This window comes from Pleurodeles waltl, chromosome 2_2 (assembly GCF_031143425.1).
Source record: "Pleurodeles waltl isolate 20211129_DDA chromosome 2_2, aPleWal1.hap1.20221129, whole genome shotgun sequence".
Classification (NCBI taxonomy): domain Eukaryota; kingdom Metazoa; phylum Chordata; class Amphibia; order Caudata; family Salamandridae; genus Pleurodeles; species Pleurodeles waltl.
The window spans coordinates 470,386,557-470,409,002 of record NC_090439.1 but is presented as its reverse complement, the minus strand read 5'-3'; the positions used below and the strand labels follow the sequence as shown (position 1 = coordinate 470,409,002).

The window sequence follows — 22,446 nt, the reverse complement described above, 5'->3', positions numbered from 1 at the left end:
AGCTCCATGAAAAAGCCAAGCCATGCATAAAGATAACAAACCCACCTCCCATTCTGAAAAACAAACAACCTCCAGTGCCCGTAAAATGGCCCGCAATAAATGTGATGTGATTGGCCTCCTTCTATCCCACCTTGCACCTCCTGACCTGGCCCAACCCGCTAAGATCCGCCTGCAAATCTCCCCTTCCACTGGGTCATAACCCCAAAAATACTTACCGTAAAATGATATCCTCGCCAACTTACCTGCAGTTGTAACAGCAGACAAACCTTTATCGATCAGATGCATAATGAAGCAAACCGCCATATCTCGTCTCCTAATGACGACGTCATTCCCCCCCCAACCACTTTCACCGCTCCTGCTTCCAAGAATTCCAACCAGGCCTGACCATAACTCTTCCTTGTAGACAGGGCTATAGACCGCTGTACCAGCTCCAACATCCTTAATCTCCTAAAGCCCACAACTCCCCCGGTACCAGCGTCTTCTCCACAACCGCTCCCGGTGCTAGACCACGGAACCTCTGCCACTGAAAACGAGATAGGGCATCAGCAATATCATTATTGATTCCAGGGATGTACTTGGCCTTGAACAGAACATTGAATTTCAAGCAATGCAACAAGAAAATACGCAGCAATTTCAAAACCTTAACATCCTTCGCCTTCTGCGAATTCACCAAAGCTACAACTGTCTGATTGTCCACATTAAACACCACATTCCGATTAGCCAAGTGGGAACCCCAGACTATCAACGCCACCACTAATGGAAAAAATTCCAAAAAGGCAATGCTATGCCTTGCTTCCTTCCATTTGGCTGGCCAAGCCTCCGCCATCCAATGACCATCCCAAAACAGCCCGAAACCTTGGGCTCCAGATGCATCAGAAAACAACTCCACTTGCCAAAACCAATCCGAGTCATCCACCAACATAGACACTCCATTAAACTCCTGCAAAAAACAAATCCACATTTTTAGATCGTCCCTCACCTGAGCCTTGATCCTAATGTGATGATGCGGTAACGTCGGACCCCTTATTGCAAAACCAAGTCTCCTACAAAAGGCTCTTCCCACTCTGACCACCTTACAAGCGAAATTCAAATGTCCCAGTAATTCCTGAGCTCGCCGCAACTCCAACTTATGTCTTTTTACCGTGTCTCCCAAAAGCAAAATCAACTGCCTCACTTTGTCCTGAGGTAACCTCACCTCCATCCTCAACGAATCCAGCTCAATGCCAAGAAAGCTAATACATGTCAAAGGGCCCTCCGTCTTCTCCTTTGCCAGTGGAACCCCAAATTCAGACATCAATTCCTCAAAATCCAACAAAGCCCTGCCACATGAACCTGTTCCTGCCACCCCCACGAAGAAAAAATCATCTAAGTAATGTGTCGCCAACCTGTCCCCTCTCTTGTACTGCAAACACCACTGCAAAAACGTGCTGAACATTTCGAACAAGGAACAAGAAACCGAACAACCCATTGGAAGCATGCGATCCACATAAATCGCACCCCCGAACTGAATCCCCAACAAAGAAAAATCTTCCGGGTGAACAGGCAGTAACCGAAACGCTGATTTAATGTCCGCTTTTGCCATCTCTGCCCCTTGCCCGCACTTCTTCACCAAGGCAACAGCTTCATCCACTGACGCATAGTGCACAACAGTGTCCTCAACAGCGATAAAATCATTGACTGAACTCCCCGCTGGCCAAGACAAATGATGTATCAGCCTAAATTCACCTGTCTGTTTTTTAGGAACCACGCCTAGGGGCGAAATCGTCAAGTTGGCCAAAGGCCACTCCAAAAAGGGGCCTACAATTCTTCCCAATTCCAAGTCCTTGTCTAATTTTGCCTGAACAACCTCCGGATAAGACCTTGCCGATTTCAAATTATTGGCCCAACTTCGCACTCTAGGACCTTGATAGCATAAACGGAAACCTTCAACAAAACCACTACACAACACCTTCGCTTCATCCCTTCGAGGATACCAACGTAGCCAATATGAAATAATCTCACACTTAATAGGCGTAGGGCCCTTTTCCAACAACATGCTAAATCTGGCCTCTGCCCCTGTCAGCACCTCTATTTTGCTGTCCCTGCCATCCCCAGTGCATGCCTCCAAAACGCTGGGTGCCTGCCTCCACAATGGGAGCAATCATGCCGAAATCTGCACGGCTGCCTATTGCAGAAGCTGCTGTTAAATGCCCAGCAAGACCCATTCCCTTGCAACTGCCCACGCTGTCCAAAACCCACCCCAAATTGGGTGGGACGCCCCTGAAAGGGCTTATATTGCACCGGCAATCCGCTTGCAGTGTGCGTAGTAGGAGCATACCTGGCTGTCCTTAACCACTGCATCCACAACTCATTATCTATTTCCCCCCAAACCTTGGAGGGATCCATTGCCTTCCTTGCACGAAATTCCTCGTCGTACCTGAACCACCCAAAGCCCCCATAATCCATTTGGGCCCGCCGCACCACATCCATATATTTAAATAAAGCAACACACAAATCCACGTGCTTTTCACAATAAACACTTGCATAGATCAGAAAAGCTGATGTCCAATTTTCAATATTTGTAGGCACTTTAGGCCTCCTGGCCAGCTCCCATTCCTCTTCCTTTGACCCTTCTTTCGCTTGCACCTCTCTATGCAATAGTTTAAACACATCCACAAATTCACCTTTCCAAATCTTATCTTTTAGGTTCTGAGTGAGATGCGCCCCCAAAGGCATCGCCACTCCCATGTACGGCAATTTTTTACCTTTTACCGAAACATCCGCACCAACTACGCCCCCTGCCTTTACCGACTCCTGCAAAACCTTTGACCCATCCTCTTTACGCACATCCCCAGTAACCTCTGACTTACCTGCCCCATCATCTTTAATGCAATCCACCTGTACAGAAGCATCAACCCCACCAAAACCACATACTTCCCTCCCATAATTACCACCAACAATTCGACCCATCCCCATCTCACCTCTAGGTAAAGTCCCCGCCGAGGCCCTGCGCCGATTCCCAGAATGATCGCCCTAGACCACCTCCGGAACCGTTGACTGCAACACCGGTGCTGATACCCTTGTATCCTGGTGGTCTTCATCATAATCAAGCAGAGTTTCTTTATGCCTTTCGAAACTTGCACCAGCGCCCCAGCTGGTGGAGGGCTGTTCGTCTTCTAAAACTGAGCCCGCACCGTGACCCAGCGAACCTCGTACCACCGCTTCCCTCGTCGTCAGGTAAACCGCTCCGGAATTTACCCTCCCTTCTTTCCGGTGTATCAAAGGCGCCCTGGCCTTAACCGGGAAACTCTGCCCACCAGCATGCCGCCCAGCATCCTGATGCACCGTCAAATCACCCGGCCTGCCCGGAAACCGAGGAGCGTCACACCCAGCGCTAACCTCTTGAAAAGCTGGCTTCCACCTATCCAACAAAACCTTATCCTTATCCCTTTTCGCACACCTACCTACCTGACCATAAACCAAACCTTTTACCAACACACCCTCCTGATCCACCAAATCCACCTGCTCACTCACATGCAAAACATTCTGTGCGCTAACATTTCCTTCAAAACTCCTTATACTCGAACACCTTACCAAACTGGACTCATTAAACCATCTGCCCCAACTCCTTTACTCAAAAAATTCACATCCTGCTCAGCAATAAAGCTTTCAACAAAACCAAAACTCTCTTGCCCCTCTTGCTCCTCATCAGATATAACAATGACGTCCTCCTCCCGTTCCCTGCCCTCCTTCGCCTTCTGTCTTGTTGCCAAAAGCCCTTTCTCCGATTAAAATCGCACCCGAATTGCCCTGTTCCATGGGCGCCGCCATTTTGATTGTGCCCCCCAAGGTCCTTTCATCTAAAATGGCCGCCTCACGTTCCAACGCGTTGTTACACGGCAATTGGGCTTGTTTTAACACCCGCCCACCACGCAGAGTGCCTGAAGCGCGCGCGCTGCCAAGCCGCGCCCCCTGTCTCTCTCCTTTAGTCACCGCACTCACTCGGCCCACACATCTCTCTCCGCACGAGAGAAACCCCAGATCTCCTCAAAAGATGTCCCGTTCCTCTCCTACGAGGAACCACACCCTCCGCCACCTTTGGAAACGGCTCAAAAGCCTCCTGCACACTAACAGGTGAGCGCGTGACTTTCCGACCATCCGCGCTTTTTTTTTTTTTAACTTTTTAGGCTTTCCCGACGGCGGGGAGCAAGCTGCCACGGCAGCACTAACACCTTGCGCAGACAACCTCCTCGGCCTTTTCAAGCCCACCCACGCTTCCTCCAAGACCCCATCCTTAATTAAATCTTCCCTACCCTCATCCCTCAATATTTTAAGGGCCTGCACCACTTTGCTCAACTCCATATCTTTAACAACCAATTTTGATCCTAACACGACCACAGCAAAACAAACTCCACTACGCTAAAGCAAAATCAATACCAATTATACGCTCCACCCCAAAACGCCTCCAAAACCAGTATGAAACGCCTACCACAAGCCTACAAAAACTCCACAGCACGAAGACAAACACGCCTACTGGGTGTGACGACGGCCAAAGAGGCCGCCCACACCCTGCCCCTGTCCTTTATCCTCCCACCAACAACCCGCCCCTTCCTGCACTGCCCTCCAATCCCCAACTCATCAGTGGCCTGTACCACTCCGGCCCGAAAAGCCCTGGGGGAGACCGGGCAAGCCCTCTGCTCCCCCCGAGTCCCCATTGTCGTGGCTTGATTCTCCAGCCAGGCATTCGATCCAAAAGACATGGCGTCCCTCACAGGGAACAGAAGACTTTCTAAAGATGGGCAAACACAAGGTTAATCGATATGCTGCGCCAAAAACAGTGGCTCCTAACTATAGCTAGACCTTTTAACCGAACCGTCATAACCCATAATTTGGCATTCCAGGTTTTATATTACTAAGGTCTGAGGCTTGTTACCAAGGTCAGCTTGTTATTTCTATGAAGGTAAGCTGCTTTATGATGTAGGTGCCTTTCCTTCAGAATAAAAATATTGTGCCCCTGTGCTTGGAAAAGTCACGTGTTTAATGAACTTCTACTTTGGGGACGCACGTTGTTTTTAATAGCTCTTGTATTTGTATGCAGACCTGTGAGGTAAGTATGCACATTCTTGGCTAGGCTATATTAAGCCTTTCGGATAAAGTAGCATTGGTGGACACTGGCAGCGCTTTTTCTGCGATTTAAGTTGTCAACACATTTCCCACCCCATTTGTACCATTCAAAAACCGGATGTGCGTGAGGATACACCCATCCCGTGAATGCTGGGTGTGGTGACCAGTTGCTCTGCTCTGTATCCCTTTTTGTTTAGAGTAGTTTTTGTGGTGTCGGTGACACAAATTAGCACAATACAGAGCACAGACTATGGTTTTAGTTTGAGATGAGCTGCCAACGTCTACTTCAGTTTATATTAGTTCCCTAAAATCAGATTGGTCTTCCTTTAGGACAGTTTCAAGTTCACATATTCATCAAGTGATTGAGTTCAGATTACTGCGTGTATTCTTCTTGTGTGTGGTTTTTTTTTTTTTTTTTTTTTTTTTGTGGGGCTAAATTTTTTGAAAGGCCTGAGTTGAAAGGTGTTTGTGTTTAGAAAAAAACATGACTTTAGGAAGGTTACCCCTTCGATGAGGATCGGAACGCTATTGAAATCGCTGGTCTTGAGGGCAGGAGTTCCGGGATTGCCCAAGTAGATCTGCTTCAAGCTCTATTAGATTACATAGATTGTAAAATAGTGAAATCGGCGTTGCGGCATAATTTAACATAAAAGGTCCACCAAATGAAATATCCACCACAAGCAAACCTTGTACGGACAGCGTGTGGTGCACCCTGGTGTCGATGGCTGCAGAGAGCAGTTTAAAGCCTGCCTGCCCAGCCTGGAGTCAACCGTGATTGAAAATGTCTTTGTGATAAATTTACTTTTCGTGGGAGCGACAGATCTGAACGAAAGGGACGTGACTTAATTTCTTGGTGATACCGCAGAAACCATTTAGGATAGGCTGACCGATGGGTTAGACCTCAGTTTCTTTTTGGTAGTGGCACTGCAAAAGATTATTCACTAGAAATTGATGCGGCAATTAGGTTGTGGTAAACTTTCCCGAAGCAGCTTGCAAATAACTTCAATTTCTGAGAGAATCGTGTTGGTTAGCAGGAAGTTGTGAACCCGTGTCGTCAGGTCGGTCTGTCTGTCTTTATGCGGCTTAGTTTTTGTGGGGTATTGCATTAGAGCGATGTGGTGCACCCAAATTGAAAACTTGGGAGCTTCTGCTGTCCTCATCAGAACTTGCTGTCCAGTAGTTCTTACTCTGTTATAACACATGTCCACGATCAGCTGTAACGAAGGTACAGACACCTTAAGTCTGTTAATTTACCAACCGTGTGGTACCAGTTTGTAATTGACTGGAGACAGCTTTTTTTTTCATTGTGTGCAGTTTGTGTCATCAGAGTTTCCGATATGTCCCTTGACTTTGGGAAAAGACTGAGCTACTTAACCAAGCAACTGTTTAAAAAAAAAAAAAAAAAAAGTGAGCACAAGGTTATTTAAGTGAAGTGCAGTAGCATAGTCCTACCAGAGTCATAAGAAATTTGAGCACACCCACCATGAATGCTGCCCTGCAACCGATGACTGCCTCGGCACCCAAAGAAGATGCCAGAGTTATAATTGTTCATCACTACTAATCTAGTTTAAATGTTGGAGAGATGTATCCATGGCAGCACTTTGCTGCATATATCTCGTACGCTTCTGGCTAATCTACCCTTATAATGAGCATATTCTGTGTTTGAAGTATGCATGCCGAGACTTCTGTCGCAGTTGTGGCCGCTCCCTTGCTTCTTGGTGCGGAATGCTGCGGTTAATGTTGCTTCTTATCTTCAGCCTGTTTTTTTTCTGTTATGCACCTGCTGTTTGTAAGTGCACCACCGGCTGTTGTGGCCTTAGACCCAGGCACATCGAGTAGTTCACACTTGGGTGAAGAGTCTCAAAGGGATGTACATGGCAGCTGCTTAATCAACATGGATTCTTCTTGAACCCAGCCCAGTTCAAGAAGATGAGTTGCCTGACAAGACTACATGCTGAGTGTTCTCCGTGATAATCAATTCCATTAAACCTGCCTTCTCTACAAACTTGGAAAGGCGTAATGCAGTTCTTGCTGGTCTTGTCATCAGTCTGTCATTGCATTGATATTCTCAGGCATGTTTGATTGCTGTTGTCTGGGTCGGACATGGGATGTTCACAACCTAAACGTCATGACCGGTGCATCTGATTAACATACACATGTTCTTGTAGCCATGTGTGTCGTTCTTCTTCTTCTTTTTTTTTTTTTTTTTTTTTTTTTTTTTTTTTTTTTTTTTTTCCGCCGGATGCTTGAAAATACTGAAATATATATTCTTGTGGTACAGGCGAACAAGAAAAAAGTAAAAACAATACTAACTAAGTATATATGCATTCCAGTCCAGCAAAACACTCTTAAGTGTAGAATTTAGCACGAGAGACATTTTTTCGCTGTGCGAGAGCGCTGAAGAATATGTTAACATCTACTATGTTCTTGTGTACCTCGAGCGAGGGCCTTTTTTTTTTTTTTTTCTTCGGGCCTGCTTGGCAAATGCGGCTCCGTTTGGCAAATGCGGCTCCGTATTATCAAGGAACTGTTAACAAAGCCTGAAGAAAAGTGATACCACACACTGTTCACCTGTTTCGCTTATGAATGTAGGATTTCCTCAGACATTACAAGAACCGCGAAGTAGTGTTGAGGGCAGTCTTGAAATGCAGTGCAGTTTTGTCAACGCCTAATGCGTGTATTCTCCATTAAACTATGATGTAAGTTTTCCATGGGAGGTGGAAGAGAACACCAAACAGCCCATAGCAAGAGGTTAAAAAGTCATACTCCTCAGAGCTTGGACAAAGCCAGTCTAGTATATTTTAAATGATTGATAGCAGTAGGTCTTTCAGACAAATGCACAGTGGAGGTTGGCCTAAAATTAGCTGCAGTTGTTTAAATGTAGTTCAACCTGACATCCTCCATTAATAAGAGGGCCCAAAGCATCGCCTTTGAGCTGACGCCAGACCCTCAATGGCACCGATCCTCGTCAGTTTTTGTAAGCTCTAGTCAGACTGCTGCTGCATAGAAAAGTTGGGGCTTTCACCGCCTAATGAATTGGAATATGCTGAACATTCCTACTATGTCTTTATATGTGATTTCTGGGTGTTACAAATTCCAAACACTCTGAAAATTCGTGTGCTACAGGTGTTAAAAACCTATTCTACCCAGGTCCAGTGGTGGTATTAGCATGGGCCAGAAATTGTGATGACAGGGCAATGGTAATCAGAGAGCCTAGGGCTGTGGTTCCCCATTGGCAGCAGTGTGTCTCTAAGTTTTAGGTTTTGCCTTAGGGGTGGGTGGTACACTCTGCTTCACCTGCGTAGTATGCAGATTTTTGCCCTTTAAACCTGTAACGCAGTGTTTTTCTCGTGCTTGGGTCACCAGCGTTAACTTTGATAGCTACAAAATCTAGCGCTAAAGCGAGTCCTGGAGTGATTACACAATGCGGGCATTTGCAACAGGTCATTACCGTTGAGAAAGCTGCTGCTTGAGTAGAAAATCTACTCGAGTGGCAGAAAGAAGTAGCACTCTGGTGTGCTGTAAGGTGCTTGCGCAGCAAGCTCCAGGCGTTAAAAATCAGCACGATGTGCTGAAATTCTGCTTCTCGCGGAACTTGGCGGAACCTCTGGGAGGTTTTATGGAACTCCCTGGAATTTCAGACTTACCTGCTTACCTGCTCCCCTGCTTATATTGAGAAAAAAAATTAGCATTTGCTTCATTTTGTCTTTTTGAATGAGTGGTCAGCAAAGTTGCTTTGCTTTTCCATTGCTCTGTGTGAGTGCTTTTGGAAAGTCTTTGCACTGGGGGAAGGTATAGTGCACACAACTTAAAACATTGGCCCCACTCTGCACTGCAGCGCTTCTTTAAGCGTTTGTCCCGGACTCACTGACCAGGGCAGCGTGCTGTACCACAGAAATGCACTGTCCCCAGTGTAGGCTCAGACCTGCCATGTGAACATCAAACTATTGAAAGGCAAGCCAACTCTTTAAAGCTGCTGGTCCACATTTCACAGAAGGCTACGGTTCGGTCTTTGTTTGAGGGCGGATGAATCAGAAATTCTTCTGCATGGGAATGTTAGGGAATGGCAGGGATCACTGTTCCTCCCTTCTAAGGGGCATACTCAAGAGGTGAGATGTGGAGTGCTTCCTGGCAGCTGTCTGCCACTGCACCAGCAGCTGGGATATGGCATGGTTGGAAATGAAGACACGCCCGTTGGGGTAGCACACATTTTTTTGAAGAAACTGATGAATCGAAGACTGAATGTGTAATCGTCCTCTTTATTCCAGATCATGAGTAGGTTGAGGGAAATCGTCTCAGTGCAGTAGCTGAACTACATCTGATTATTACCCGTCTCACTCTGTCAGAAAGTTCTCCTTTCTTAGGCTTTCCCTAGAGAAAACAAGAAGTGGGTAGCACTAGGCGTTCACTTTTTTTGTATTGAGGGCAGACTATTGTTCGAGTGGTAGTGGTGGAGCACTATATATATATATATATATATATATATATATATATATATATATATATATATATATATATATATATATATATATATATATATATATATATATATATATATATATATATATATATATATATATATATATATATATAATTTTTTTTTTTTTTTTTTTTTTTTTTTTTTTTTTTTGCTCTCGGGGCACGATGTAGAATACAGCCCCAGTTTTCTGTGGACTTTATTCCCATTTATTGACAAAGGCCTCAGGAAAGTCTGCAAAAAAAAAAGGAAATTCTAAGCATGTCCTGATCATATGATTGCCTTCGTTATTAGTGGTGGTGGTGAGTATGGTGAAAATATAACTATTTAGAGTTGCTTTCAACCTAAAATCTATACTATTTGAGGGGCTGTCGCCAACATCGGGTCAGGTTATTGACTCTTCGTATCCGACTTCTACATCCCATTTTCATGTGATTAATCCATTGAATGACATACAGAGATTGAGGGCAAAATAAGATTTTTGTAGTACCGTGGCTTTCACAATTACTGAAATGAGAATTGTGAAAAACAACCATTTGTTTTATATTTGGCCATCAGCAAATGTTGAATAGACTGTAGAAGAGACCTATTCTGGTATAAAGATGACATTCTGTTTCGTTGCTTTAAATTGAAAAGTATGAAATGTATGGATGGATAGTGACTAGTACCTCATTGCAACACTCTTGCACGGCACATATTGGGTTTGATGACCCACTGCGTTCTATCAATTTCTGCCAATTTGTCATCTTGCAAAACTTGACCAGTCCCTAATCGCTTTCCCCCTTAATAATCTTGGCGTACCCATGCACCTTTTCTACAACTCTTTCAAAATGCAACACCCAGACTCTTACTGAAAAATGCTCACTTTTAATTCATTCTCTGGCCACCTTAGCACGTTTACACAGCTCTTGTGGCAAACTGTCCAAATTTAAAATAGCTCTTCTTTCTCTACCTCCCCTTCACAGTTCTTGAACTCTATACTTGCATTACCTGATCAGGCTGTCTGAACTAACGAGGTACGTGTGTTCCTTTCGTGGCAAACTGGCCACCACATTCTGCAGAATTAGGGCAGGAGGTAGCAGCTTTTCTTTCAGCTTTGTGTCTGGAATAAACTTCCAGATAAATGCAGACATGCTCCCTCTGATTCTGTCTTCAGAAGGACATTGACGGCTTGGCTGTTCACTTCTTAATCCTTTTAAGGTTGGTAGTCTGTTGTGCTTATGCCAGGATGCCCTTAGTGGATGCTAATTTTTATGAAACTGCTGTGGTCCCTACATAAATAAGGTAATACAAAATGCTAAACAGTATATGGCGATCTTGTTTTTAATATACAATAATCCATCCATAAATTTCCAAAACAAAATACTGCAGTGTGCTGTGAACCTAATGTGAATAAAGTGAGGAAAGTGCTCAGGCAAAAGTGTAATTACGTGTGACAAGAAAGTACACTGTACCACAATTGCGTTTGCACAGATACAGCTCATAATGTATACAATAAATCAATGCAAGCTGGGTGATCCTTATCTCAATTTATAGGATCATCATTAGGACAGGTACAATGTAGGCCTGCGTAATTGCGACAACAAATGGGTCCACAGGAGGCGAGGAATCATCAAAATCTCAACCCTTTCAGTTCCTTATTTTTAATTTGTCAACCCTACTGGGAAATCTCCGATCCATATTGGGCATTAAAAATAAGGAGGCTCTTTGGGGAGATAAGCAAGGGCTCCCACTGTGGTGTGATAGTCCTAAGGATCACGATAATGCCAACAGTGCTCTGCCTCCCTCAAAAGGCAGCACACACACATCCAAGGAAGTCAGGGTCCTATACCGAGACCTAGTGGGTGATAAACTGCTTTTCAAAATTCCTATTCATTCATGTTAAAACGGGCCTATTGTGTTTGACGTTACCAGGGCAGCAACTATTAAAGCAGAGGGCCTGTGAGCTGATGCGCTCACCTGGGATGCACAGATGCGCCTGTGTGCCTGTTGGGTAGTACTGTGACCTGTGAAGACTTAGCCAGCATATCGGCAACCCCAGATGACCTTTCTCTGCTACTGCTCTCTACTGATGAAGGGCTAAACCCAGAAATGTGTGTCAAGAGCTAAAAGCACTACCTGCTCCTACTTTGGTGAAAAACGATAGCCACTTTTGAAGCACGCTTTACTGTATTTACCAGTATGCAATGGGGTGAATTGTGCTTGGATGAGGGGCAGTGTGCTCCCTCCTGCCTTGTGTTTAAAAGGCTCCCTTGAACTAGTGAGCTGATGAGTTCAACTGGGCTGCACCTGTGTGCCTGTGGAGTGGTACTGTGACCTGTGAAGACTTGGGAAGTATACCAGCTACCCCAGACAACTTTTTCTCTGTGCTCTCCTGCTTCTGCTAACTATTGATGAAGGGCCTTCTAGAGCTGTCTAGAGATAACGGCACTACTTGCACTAACTTTGGTGAAAAAGTGCAGCAACTTTGAAGTAAGCGTACTGAATTTACCAGCTTGCAATGGAGTGAACTGTGCTGGGATGAGAGGCAGTGTGCGTCCCCCAACCCAACCTTCTCTCTTCATTCATGTTAAAATAGGCCCATCGTCCTTGACATTACCAAGGCAGCACCTCATAAAAGAGCAGAGGACCTGTTGTGTTATTTTTTCCAGAGGCAATGGTAGTTTGAAATTAGGCTAGGGCTATGCATAATGTAGTGCTAGGGCCTCGCACGTAGTTCACTATCCTTCCTTATTTTTTTTATTTTTTATTTTTTTTACCAACTCTGCTTTTGTAGTTGCACATAACGTTATTCTTGAACACATCTTAACAACACTGAAAGGTTGATGGGTGGCATGTTCGAACCAACCTCTTCAGGTAGACTTTCAGTGATGTGTTTTTCGTTAATATTTTGTGGAAGTTTTCCAGTGGAATTCACTTGAAGCATCAATCAATCAAACAAATAATTTCTTAAGGGCACTACTCACCCGTTAGGGTCTCAAGGTGCTGTAGGGGGCTTCCCGGGTGGGGTTGCTGGTTACTGCTCAAAAAGCCATGTTTTAAGGTGCTTTCTGAAGGTTAGGAGGTCCTGGGTCTTGCGTAGGTTGGTGGGAAGGGAGTTCCAGGTCTTGCCGGCGAGGTGGGAGAAGGAGCTGCCGCCAGAGGTGGTGCGTTGGATGCAGGGGACTGTAGCGAGGGCAAGGTCAGCGGAGCAGAGCTGTCGAGTTGATATGTGGAAGTTTACTCGCTCGTTGAGGTAGGCCGGTCCAGTGTCGTGGAGGGCTTTGTGAGCGTGGACGAGGACTTTGAAGATGATCCTTTTGTAGATGGGCAGCCATTGTAGGGATCTGTGGTGGGTGGATATGTGTTCGAGGCAAGGGAGGTTGAGGATGCGATGTGTGGCTGCGTTTTGAATTTGCTGGAGTTTTCTTTGAAGCTTGTCTGTGGTCCCTGCGTAGAGGGTGTTGCCGTAGTCCAGTCTGCTGCTGATGAGGGCATGGATGACCATTCTTGTTTCTAGAGGAATCAATTTGAAAGTCTTGCGTAACATGCAAAGGGTGTTGAAGCAGGAGGATGATATGGTGTTGATTTGCTGGGTCCTGGAGAGGGATGAGTCTAGAACAATGCCAGGGTGGTGGGCCACCAGGAGTCGTTCCATGCAGTCTTGTTGGGGCCGAAGATGATGATGATTTCTGTTTTGTTTGAGTTTAGTTTGAGGTGGCTTGCTGTCATCCATTTGGTGATGTTGAAGTCCCGTGTGCAGGTTTATCTTGGCGGTGGCTGGGTTCCTGGTGAGGGAGATTAGCTGGGTGTCGTCTGCGTATGAGATGATGGTGATTCCATGGGAGTGGAGGAGGTCAGCTAGAGGGGCCATGTAGATGTTGAAGAGGGTGGGGCTGAGGGTGGATCCTTGGGGGGACCCCGCAGATCTTGGTGGATGGAGATCGGAAAGGAGGGAGGTGAACTTTCTGGGTTCTTTCGGCAAGGAAGGAGGTGGGCCAGTCCAGGGCCTTGTGTCAAATTCTGGCGTCAAAAAGGTGTGTGCGGAGAGTTTAGTGGCATACAGTGTTGAATGCTGCGGAGAGGTCTAGGAGGATGAGGGCGACTGTCTCGCCCTTTTCCACTCTGGTCCTGATGTTGTCTGTGCAGGCGATGAGGGCAGTCTCAATGCTGTTCTTGCGGAATCCAGACTGGGAGGCGTTGAGTATGTTTTCTTCTAAGAAGTGAGATAGTCAACGCCTAACTATCTTCTCCGTGACCTTTGCGGGGAAGGGGAGAAGAGATGGGATGGTAGTTCGTGGGGTCTTCCGGGTCTGCTTTGGGTTTTTTGAGGAGAGCGTTGACTTCGGCGTGCTTCCAAACATCTGGATAGGTTGTGGTGTTGAAAGAACTGTTGATGACTGCGCGGAACTAGGGAGCGATGATTTGGCTGGCCTGGTTGAAAATGTGGTGGTGGCAAGGGTCTGTAGGGGACCCTGAGTGGATGGAGTTCATGGTTTTGCCGATTTCTTTGTAGTTGGTGGGGTCCAGGTGTGTGGTTTGTTGGTGTGGGAGGGTGTTGTGTTGTTGGTGGTGATGGTGGGTGCAGATGCTGTGAAGCTGTTGTGTATGTCTGCGATTTTTGCAGGGAAAGTAGTTGGAGAGCGAGTTGCAGAGGTTTTGGGAGTGTGGAGGGTCGATGGTGCATTCCACCCTCACCTTTTGATTAACGTCGTCTTGTGTACATGGACCTTTTCCCACTTTAACTTTGTTAACGTTTCCTCGCAAAGTGAAGGTCAGTTGCCACCCCAGCGCTCATTTGCCTCTCCCCGTTGTTGCGCACACATTCCTGCCTTGTTTATTTTTAGTTTGATCTCAAAGCACATTCGGCAGATGTCTTTCCTGCCCGTCACGGCAGAATGTTGTCCGCATAACGCAAGCATTAAAAGCGTAACATTGATCAGTGCATGAAACAGAAGTGCTATTTGTAGCCGGGCTTGGTCAGATATAGTCGGTGCATTGTGGTCTGCTACCTCAGCCCTAGGTCTGACGGCGCGACGTTCACATCGCCTAACAGAGATAACCACTGGCACCAGCGGCTGCGAATTTCTGTGAGCTGTTTCAATCATGGAGCAGCAGATCCTAAGTTTGGGTTAGTAGTAGTGCTGTGGGTTTTTTGTTTTTGTGTGGTCCCCCCAACGAACGTACGGAATTCTAATGGAAAGCTCTGGAACTTTATTCATGGAAAATTGTTTACGGGTCGTACACAGTAGCTGAGGGTGGACCAATCGTCCATATCGGGTAGAAATAGTGGGTGATTTTGTGAATAATCATGCTTTGGCCCGGTAATATCACGCGCACTTTGTTTTCTGCCTCGAGTAAGGATCGCATTTGATTTCTAGGGGATGCTTGAATATGACGTTTGCAATTCCTTTCCTTGTAAGAAAGATCACGTTTGCATGTTTAGCCACAAAATATAAGGGTGCGGGAAGACTGCAGTTGACGGTATGTTGTCGGCCCTCTGCAGTCTGCTTGCGACAGGTGAAGCTGGCTAGCACCGGGTGGAGTAGCGGTTTGACGCATACACTCAGCTCGTATTTCGGTTGGAATTGCCTGAAAATCTGGTCCACCGAGTTGGTTCAAAAGCGCCACAGTTTGCCTTTTATTGGTTTTCGACCTGCTTTGGCTCCGTGCTTAACACTTTGGCTAGTTCCACAAGCCGAACTGCATGCTGGGATGTAACGGCAGGTAGTGCTCCCGTTTTATAACTGTCATGCATCCCAAATGAGATGACATGAGTGAAGGAGAACCGCGAGCGCAGGAAGCGATTGCAATTGCAAAGCCTGCTTTTATTTACCAGACAAATACGAAGGACGCGTGACCGCGGCACTATGTTGGAATACTTAAAACAACCCTCGTTTTACATTCCACGAAACCACAGCGTGGTGAGATCCGCCTTAGACTTCTTCACGCCAGAACTTGCAGTTTTATTGTATTGGATAAAATGTGAACAGCCTGCTTAGGCTTGTTGGCCAGACTTCTAGTACACGTGTGGTATGCAGATTGTAGTGTTGTGCTAAAAATCTACAGTAATTTACTACCTTTGTTCTAGTTGAAAACATGGTGTGACAATGTATTTTTAAATCTTTTTTTTTTTTTTTTTTTTTTAGCCACCAAAACCGCCATCATGTCCAGCAAAAGAGCAAAGACCAAGACCACCAAGAAGCGCCCTCAGCGCGCAACCTCCAATGTCTTTGCCATGTTTGATCAGTCCCAGATCCAGGAGTTTAAAGAGGCCTTTAACATGATCGACCAGAATCGAGATGGTTTCATTGACAAGGAGGATCTGCACGACATGCTGGCCTCACTGGGTAACGTTTGTCTTTTGTTTCCTATTGATGCTACACCTGATATTATACAATTTTTATTTTTTGAACCATATTTACCAAAGGACACCCCTCACGTGATCAAGGGAGTACTTGATGAGTCGGAGAACAAGAAAGTCGTGCTTTAGGATGGACGCATCTGTTAGGATAGGTTGGAGAGTTCGAGGTTCAGATTTCCTTGTAAGATCTATTTAAGAAAGTAGAGGTCGCATAAGTAAGATTTCATTTCTTTTTTCTTAGAGAGGCCATCAGTTTTGGAATACCCTAGATTTATTGTAGTAGAACGTTTCAAGGTCCGGTTGTGAAGTACAGCGGAATTTTAAGAGTTAATGTTTTTTGGCTTTAGAAAAGTCGAGGCCAACATGATGTTTTGCTGGTCCTACTTTTTGTTCTTGTGCTGGGGCAAGATGTTGTGTGTAGAATGTCTTTGAGAAGGAAACCGTTGTTTTTGATCCATCTTCTAATATGATGTTGACACATTAGTGTGTGGTAAAGCCTTCCATCACTTATGCTAACATTCTAAAGTATTTTCGAGTGAGTGTATACTGATCTCTAACCAAAGGTGTCGATGGAAAACTGCAGTTCTTGTTTGTGATTGCAGCTAGCAGGAGCACAACGGCTGTCTTCTAATTTCTTCACAGATGACTAGGCAGTGTTTAACTTCGGCAGCTGTCTGTGTGTTTTTCTTCTCCCTACCCTTTGAACATATTGAGCTTTCTTGTTAAGATCAGGGACGGCATCATGCATAAGTTGCTTATATGAACACTGAGTTAGTTACTGAACGTTAATCATAGGAAGTTCATTCGCGGTCCATAAAATAACCTGAGCGTTGGGCAGTTACATAATTGTCCTAATTTGAAAGGCCAGGTTACATTCGAATCGTGTGCCAGCCGATAAGATTAATTGTTTAGATCTATAGTTTTTAACATTTTTTTAATGCTGCTTTTAGTTGCTCCAAGTTAATCTCGTCTATAAACTGAGCCTGTCTTGCTTTTATTTTAATTTTAACCATTTTACAATTGATCTAACAAAATGCACTTATGTATGATGCTGTCCCTGGACTTAATAACCGCATCATGGGTGTTTGTAAGCCATCACTACACACCACTGATCATGATTGGGACAGTTTATCTGGTAGTCTCACCTCGGGCCAGTGACTAGTTGTAACTTTGCTTCTGACATGTGGCACATTGACAGAATAGTGATGTCTGTGCACAGATTAGATTACTGATGCCTGTGCTACATGTGCCTGTCAATTCGAATTGTTGCTTGCAGTCTTCCACGATTTGAAGAAGGAATGATGTTTTACCATGTTTTTCAGAAGGTCGCTCTATCTGAAAGATGTGAATAGCGTATAAGAGGAAAGGTGCAAGTAGTTGGGTTAAACTGGTTCACACTTTTATTTATTGCAGTCTATAAAATCAATGATTTGACATTCCAAAACTTAATAAAGTGGATCAGTTGTAGGGCTACTGTTCTGTTCAGCATACCTTAGCTGGTGGTCAAATATTAAAGTCAATAATCCTTGCATTGATTGGGTCACCCAGTAAAATGTGCAGTTGCGTATGACTAAAGAGCATAACTTGGAGCCCTGTAAATAGATGAAGTTCAAAGTGAATTCGGTGTCTCAGATATCTGTTTAGTATGGGTGTCTGATGTGCTAGCCTGTCCTGGAACAGGTAATTAATAACATTTAATAGAAAGGTGGACAATGTAAAGGTTTCAAAAGGGAAAGGTAGTGGATGACCTATCGGCTGCTAGATGTTCAGTCACTGCCTAACACCTAATCAACTTCTGACACTTCCATAAGATATGCAATAAATCACTTGTGCCCCTCCTGCATTTTCCACACAACCCTGATTGTCCGTTTTGTCTGGAGAAAGGTCCAGTGGAGAAGTTTAAAATGAATCATTGGCACACTTTCAGTTGGATTTCTCCAAGTGCCCAATCTGGATCCGACCTGTACTCCAATAAGCTAGATCCCAATTCATTCCTTTTTCAATACTGCTTTAGAAGTTTGAGTTAACAAAGCCATTACAAATTTTGCTAATTGCAATTTCCTTGCAATAAGACCGTTGTAAAATGGGCATATTTGTGGACAGCAATCAATTTTGTTTGTGTTTTTGACCAGAACCTTCTTGTTGGGTAAACCCTAAGGTGGTATTAGAGGGGATCTCATATTATGTGGATCAGTTTGGTCTCAGATGCCTGACTATTTCATACTGGGGAGACACTGGCCAGCGAATCCTAGCACAACAGTTGGTGTGCATTTGGCAATGGGTGACTCGTTAATGAGCCTACTTACTGTCCATTAAAGAAAGTATCTCTGACCTAGACTAGTAATCAAGTTCAAGGAATAGAAGATATTTGCCATCATCTGACATTTTATTCAAGTCTGGTGCAACTGTGGTCGTCGTGTACTGCATTTTTTTTTTTTCTGGAAGTTTACAAGACTGCAGCCCCTGTTCAGAAGCTCTTGGCTGGCCTCCCGTGCTTACAGATAACAAGAGGATATACATATAGGTTACCTCAGATGCCAGCTTTCGAGTTCAATTCTAGAGCCCTTAAATTGATGACTTGTGGGTCATATTCATACAATAATGCTCGAGCATTGTGGGGATATGTACTTCTGCACTTGATGTTAAACCATGGTGGTAGGGGGTCTTGTAGCTAATGGGTGTTTCAAGCCCTGTAACCTGTTAGATTTGTGCTCATCTCTTGAGACAACAAATTAGATGTCACAAATAATACTTCTTTGTGAAGAAACCATTGTAGCTTGACTCCCCCCCCCTCCATTCAGTGGTCTGTGATAATGTCCTATCAAAAGTAGTGTAGAATTTGTGCATATAAATCTGTTGGCTACTTCGAAACCAGATTACTTTAAATTCTTAGGCACTCAATTTTAAACTTTTAGAAATCATAGTAGTTGCACTTAAACTTTGTAAAACGTTTTAGGGTTTGATAGCACTTCTCTAGATGTTGCGTTGTAATGATAGTTTTACAAGGGTTTGTATTTTTCTTCGTTAGGTAAGAATCCAACTGAGGATTACTTGGATGCCATGATGAATGAAGCTCCAGGCCCCATTAACTTCACCATGTTCCTCACTATGTTTGGGGAGAAGCTAAATGGCACAGACCCAGAAGATGTTATCCGAAATGCCTTTGCATGCTTCGATGAGGAAGGAACAGGTAAAGGCACAACATACAATGCATTCAGCTTTTAGTGTTGCTAAAGTTATGATCTTTAATCTCACATCTAATAGTGGTGTTAAGGAATAGAGTTCTTGTTCAATTTTTGCATTTGTCACTACTTTCACTCAATCCTTTTCTCATCCTGTGATTTCTCTTCCTGATGTGAACTTAGCAAGTAAACTGCTGTTGTTGCCTCTTGGTTTTTGTTTAGTGTTTTTCTATCGTATTGCACGTTTTTGTCTGCTCATGACCATTATAGCCTGTACTTAACCTTTTCCCTTTGGTCTTGTATGTTTTTCCTTTTCTTCCTATGAATTCAACAAGTACAAGTGTAGCCCAACCTGGTAGTCCTTGGAAACTCAAACTTTATTGCCAAGTGGATCTGATGGTCCCTTGTTCCCAGAAGGGAGTGTGTTGACAAGTTACTTGGTGCTCACTTCACAGCGTCTACGAGTAGTTGCGATGCATCTTGATGGTTAAAGAGTACTACAAGCTAGACAAATTCCTTTACCTAAATTCTCAAAACTGGGAGTTGTTTTGTGGTGTAATAATGCATTCTCACAGATTGTAAACTATCTCTGAGTACATTATTCAGTTAATGGATAGTATTGGCGCTTCCTGTCACCTATATGTTCAAATTATACAACAATAGTTATTAATTTTTCAGACTGTGCACTTACAGGCATAAACACCCCACATCCCTTCAAATCAACGATCTGTGATCGCCGATAACAATGTCTATATAGAAAAGGCACATGTCCTTCCAATGTTTTTTTCAATCTTCACAGTTTATTCCGTATTCCTCCTCCAATTACATTCAGCTTCAGTTCAAACGCCAGCCACTCTTGCCAACACGTGTTTCGTAAGGGGAATCTCCGAGTGACTTAATCAGGGCTGCAATTACATATATACATCATATTGTATGTCCACTATTTTACGTCAGATATTCTTTTACAGAATAATCCACCTTCTGTGAAGTGAGTGAGAACATTTTGTAGTTTACATCAACTTCTTTTTCCATTCCCATGTATCGTGTGACCATAAAACATAAGTGCATATATATCCACTCTAATTATTAAATGAATCTTGTAGATAATTAAGATGATTAAAATTGATCGGAGATCATTTTCTTTGTGTATTTGAGATTGAAAAAACATTGGACATTGGTGGGACGTGTGCCTTTTTGTATTTAGATATCTCAGAGTACATGACTGCAGTGGTGAGTTGCAACTCAAGCATTCCCTTCCTAAATCTTTTGATTAGCGGGCTACATGAATAGAAGGTCTTTAGGAATCTGCTTTTGCTGTAGAACGTTTATTTGCAGACACTGGCTAGAGTTGTTGAATGTATTTGTTTCAGCTGAGTCTGCTGAAGAGGAAGGTGATAAAATATAGTAAGTTGATCTTGCTGAAGTGAAAATTTGATCTGATAAACTAGTAAAATTCAGAAATGTCGGAGGAAGAAATGTCAGTACAAATTAGTAAGACTGTAAAAAAATAACACAAAAAAAACGAGCAGGCTATATAGCTATATGCGTGACAAGCAACAGGTATGCCCTAAAACATCGTACCTTTTTGTGGTACAGTTCAGTTTTCATGTTACAACTTAATTTTGAAGAGCGGTTAACGGTAAGTCCCCATTGACACTTGTTGTTAATAAAAATATATAAAATGGCTTAAATTGTAATGATTGCCCACTTAAATCCCATCCCAATATGTTACTTAATTAATCTTTATCCCCTCCTAGGCTTTATTCAGGAAGATTATCTGAGGGAGCTACTGACTACCATGGGAGACCGGTTTACGGATGAGGAAGTGGATGAGTTGTTTAGAGAGGCTCCCATTGACAAAAAAGGCAACTTCAGTTACATTGAATTTACACGCATCCTAAAACACGGAGCCAAGGACAAAGATGACTAAAGAAAATTCCAAACCTGAAATTCTATCCATTTTTGCCGATGCGCACATTTCTGAGTTTCCTTCCCTCCTAGAACTTGTTGCATGTGTTTAGCTCTTCAGCTTTTGCCTCTGTATTTATGGATTTATTCCAAGCCATCCTGGTGCATTTGCAACTATGTAATCAACTGGAAATAAAAGGATGGCTCTGTTAACTGAGGGGGGGGGGGAATGGAAATTGGGGGAGTAAAGACCAATTATACTTGGAAATCCATAACAAAAAAAAAATCTCAGTGTTTCTGGTTTAGCTGGATTTTTACATTTTTGTAATAAAGAAGTTTTGAAATAAATAGCTATAATCTAGCTTGGTTGTGATGTGTTCATAATTTTGTAGTATGTGCTGAAGACTTCTGTCCCAAGCATGTACGTCGCCTAACTTGGTGTGTACCGTCACTTGTGCTACTTGTTTATTGTGGGAAGCAGTTTTGTAACCAATCTGAAGGCATTTTGCATTCATTTAGCAAAATCGTGTTTTTGTGTATTATTTTTTATTTTATTGCAACATGTTTGTGTGTTACCAGCTAACTGTTCGAAGCATTTGAAACTATTGGTTTTCCTGCTAGTTTGTCCGAGGTCTTCCTTGGTGAAAGGTGACTTTGCGTCTTCCTGCTGCAAGAAAATCTTGATCTTGGATTTTAGTCGAGGCTGATGGCTGTGGGCATTGAGTAACCTTGCTTTTTTAGGGTTGAGCCTGCGTAGCATGCGCATGGGTATCGCTTGCGAGGGGCTATAGTAGTTAGAAAAGGGCTCGGGCTATAGTAGTTAGAAAAGGGCTCGGGGCCCCGTCCATGTCACGTCAGTGTCTTTCATTGGTTCGTGGGCTTACCTTTTAAAATCTGCTTGCTTTATTTAGTGGGAGGCATGCATACGTCATGCCTTTTCCAGTGGTTAGCCCTCCTTGAGCACAGCGACCAAGTACTGAAAAAATACGAGGCTTGCTGTTTTCCCTCCGGTTTAGGATTACTTTATCTCTCTTCGCAGCGCAATCTTGCTTGTTTAGCAGGGCAATCGTGCTTTTTTTTTTTTTTTTTCTTTTCGTTTAATGGGGCACAAAGTCTGGTTGGGAGTTTACAACTGCTAATAGCTCCAACTCGGAGAAATGCGAGCCCCGTTGCATTGCAAATGCTTGTTCTTTGTTTCTGGGTGCCATAGATAAGGGCCCAACGAATAAAGAGTGAAGTCCATGTTTGTGAAAGCAATAAACTGTGACCATGTTAATATTTTCAAAATTACGTTATGGAAGAGCCTATCACTTTGATCACCTGGTGCTGCTAGAGTCCACTGAATTGCAAAATTTCTCCTCAAACTGCTGCTGTTCCTACATCTTAACCTCCCATGTCGCCACCTTCAAGCCCCCTCTGTCCGGCAGAACAGC

The 22,446-nt window shown here is 44.0% G+C and overlaps 1 protein-coding gene across 3 annotated transcripts in view; it reads left to right on the top strand.

Annotated features, from left to right (window-relative positions):
- Positions 1 to 21,374, top strand: part of MYL12B (myosin light chain 12B) — a 34,325-nt gene extending 12,951 nt beyond the window's left edge. For 2 of the 3 annotated variants that reach the window (XM_069219959.1, XM_069219958.1), the window contains exons 2-4: positions 15,709 to 15,909; positions 18,952 to 19,113; positions 20,863 to 21,374. In XM_069219959.1, coding sequence (XP_069076060.1) covers positions 15,726 to 15,909; positions 18,952 to 19,113; positions 20,863 to 21,035 — 519 coding nt within the window. In that variant the 5' untranslated portion in view covers positions 15,709 to 15,725 and the 3' untranslated portion in view covers positions 21,036 to 21,374. Of the gene's footprint in view, positions 1 to 14,562; positions 14,691 to 15,708; positions 15,910 to 18,951; positions 19,114 to 20,862 lie in introns of those variants that run through there. The other variant, XM_069219957.1, reaches the window with a different exon arrangement.
- The last annotated feature ends 1,072 nt before the right edge of the window (positions 21,375 to 22,446 follow it).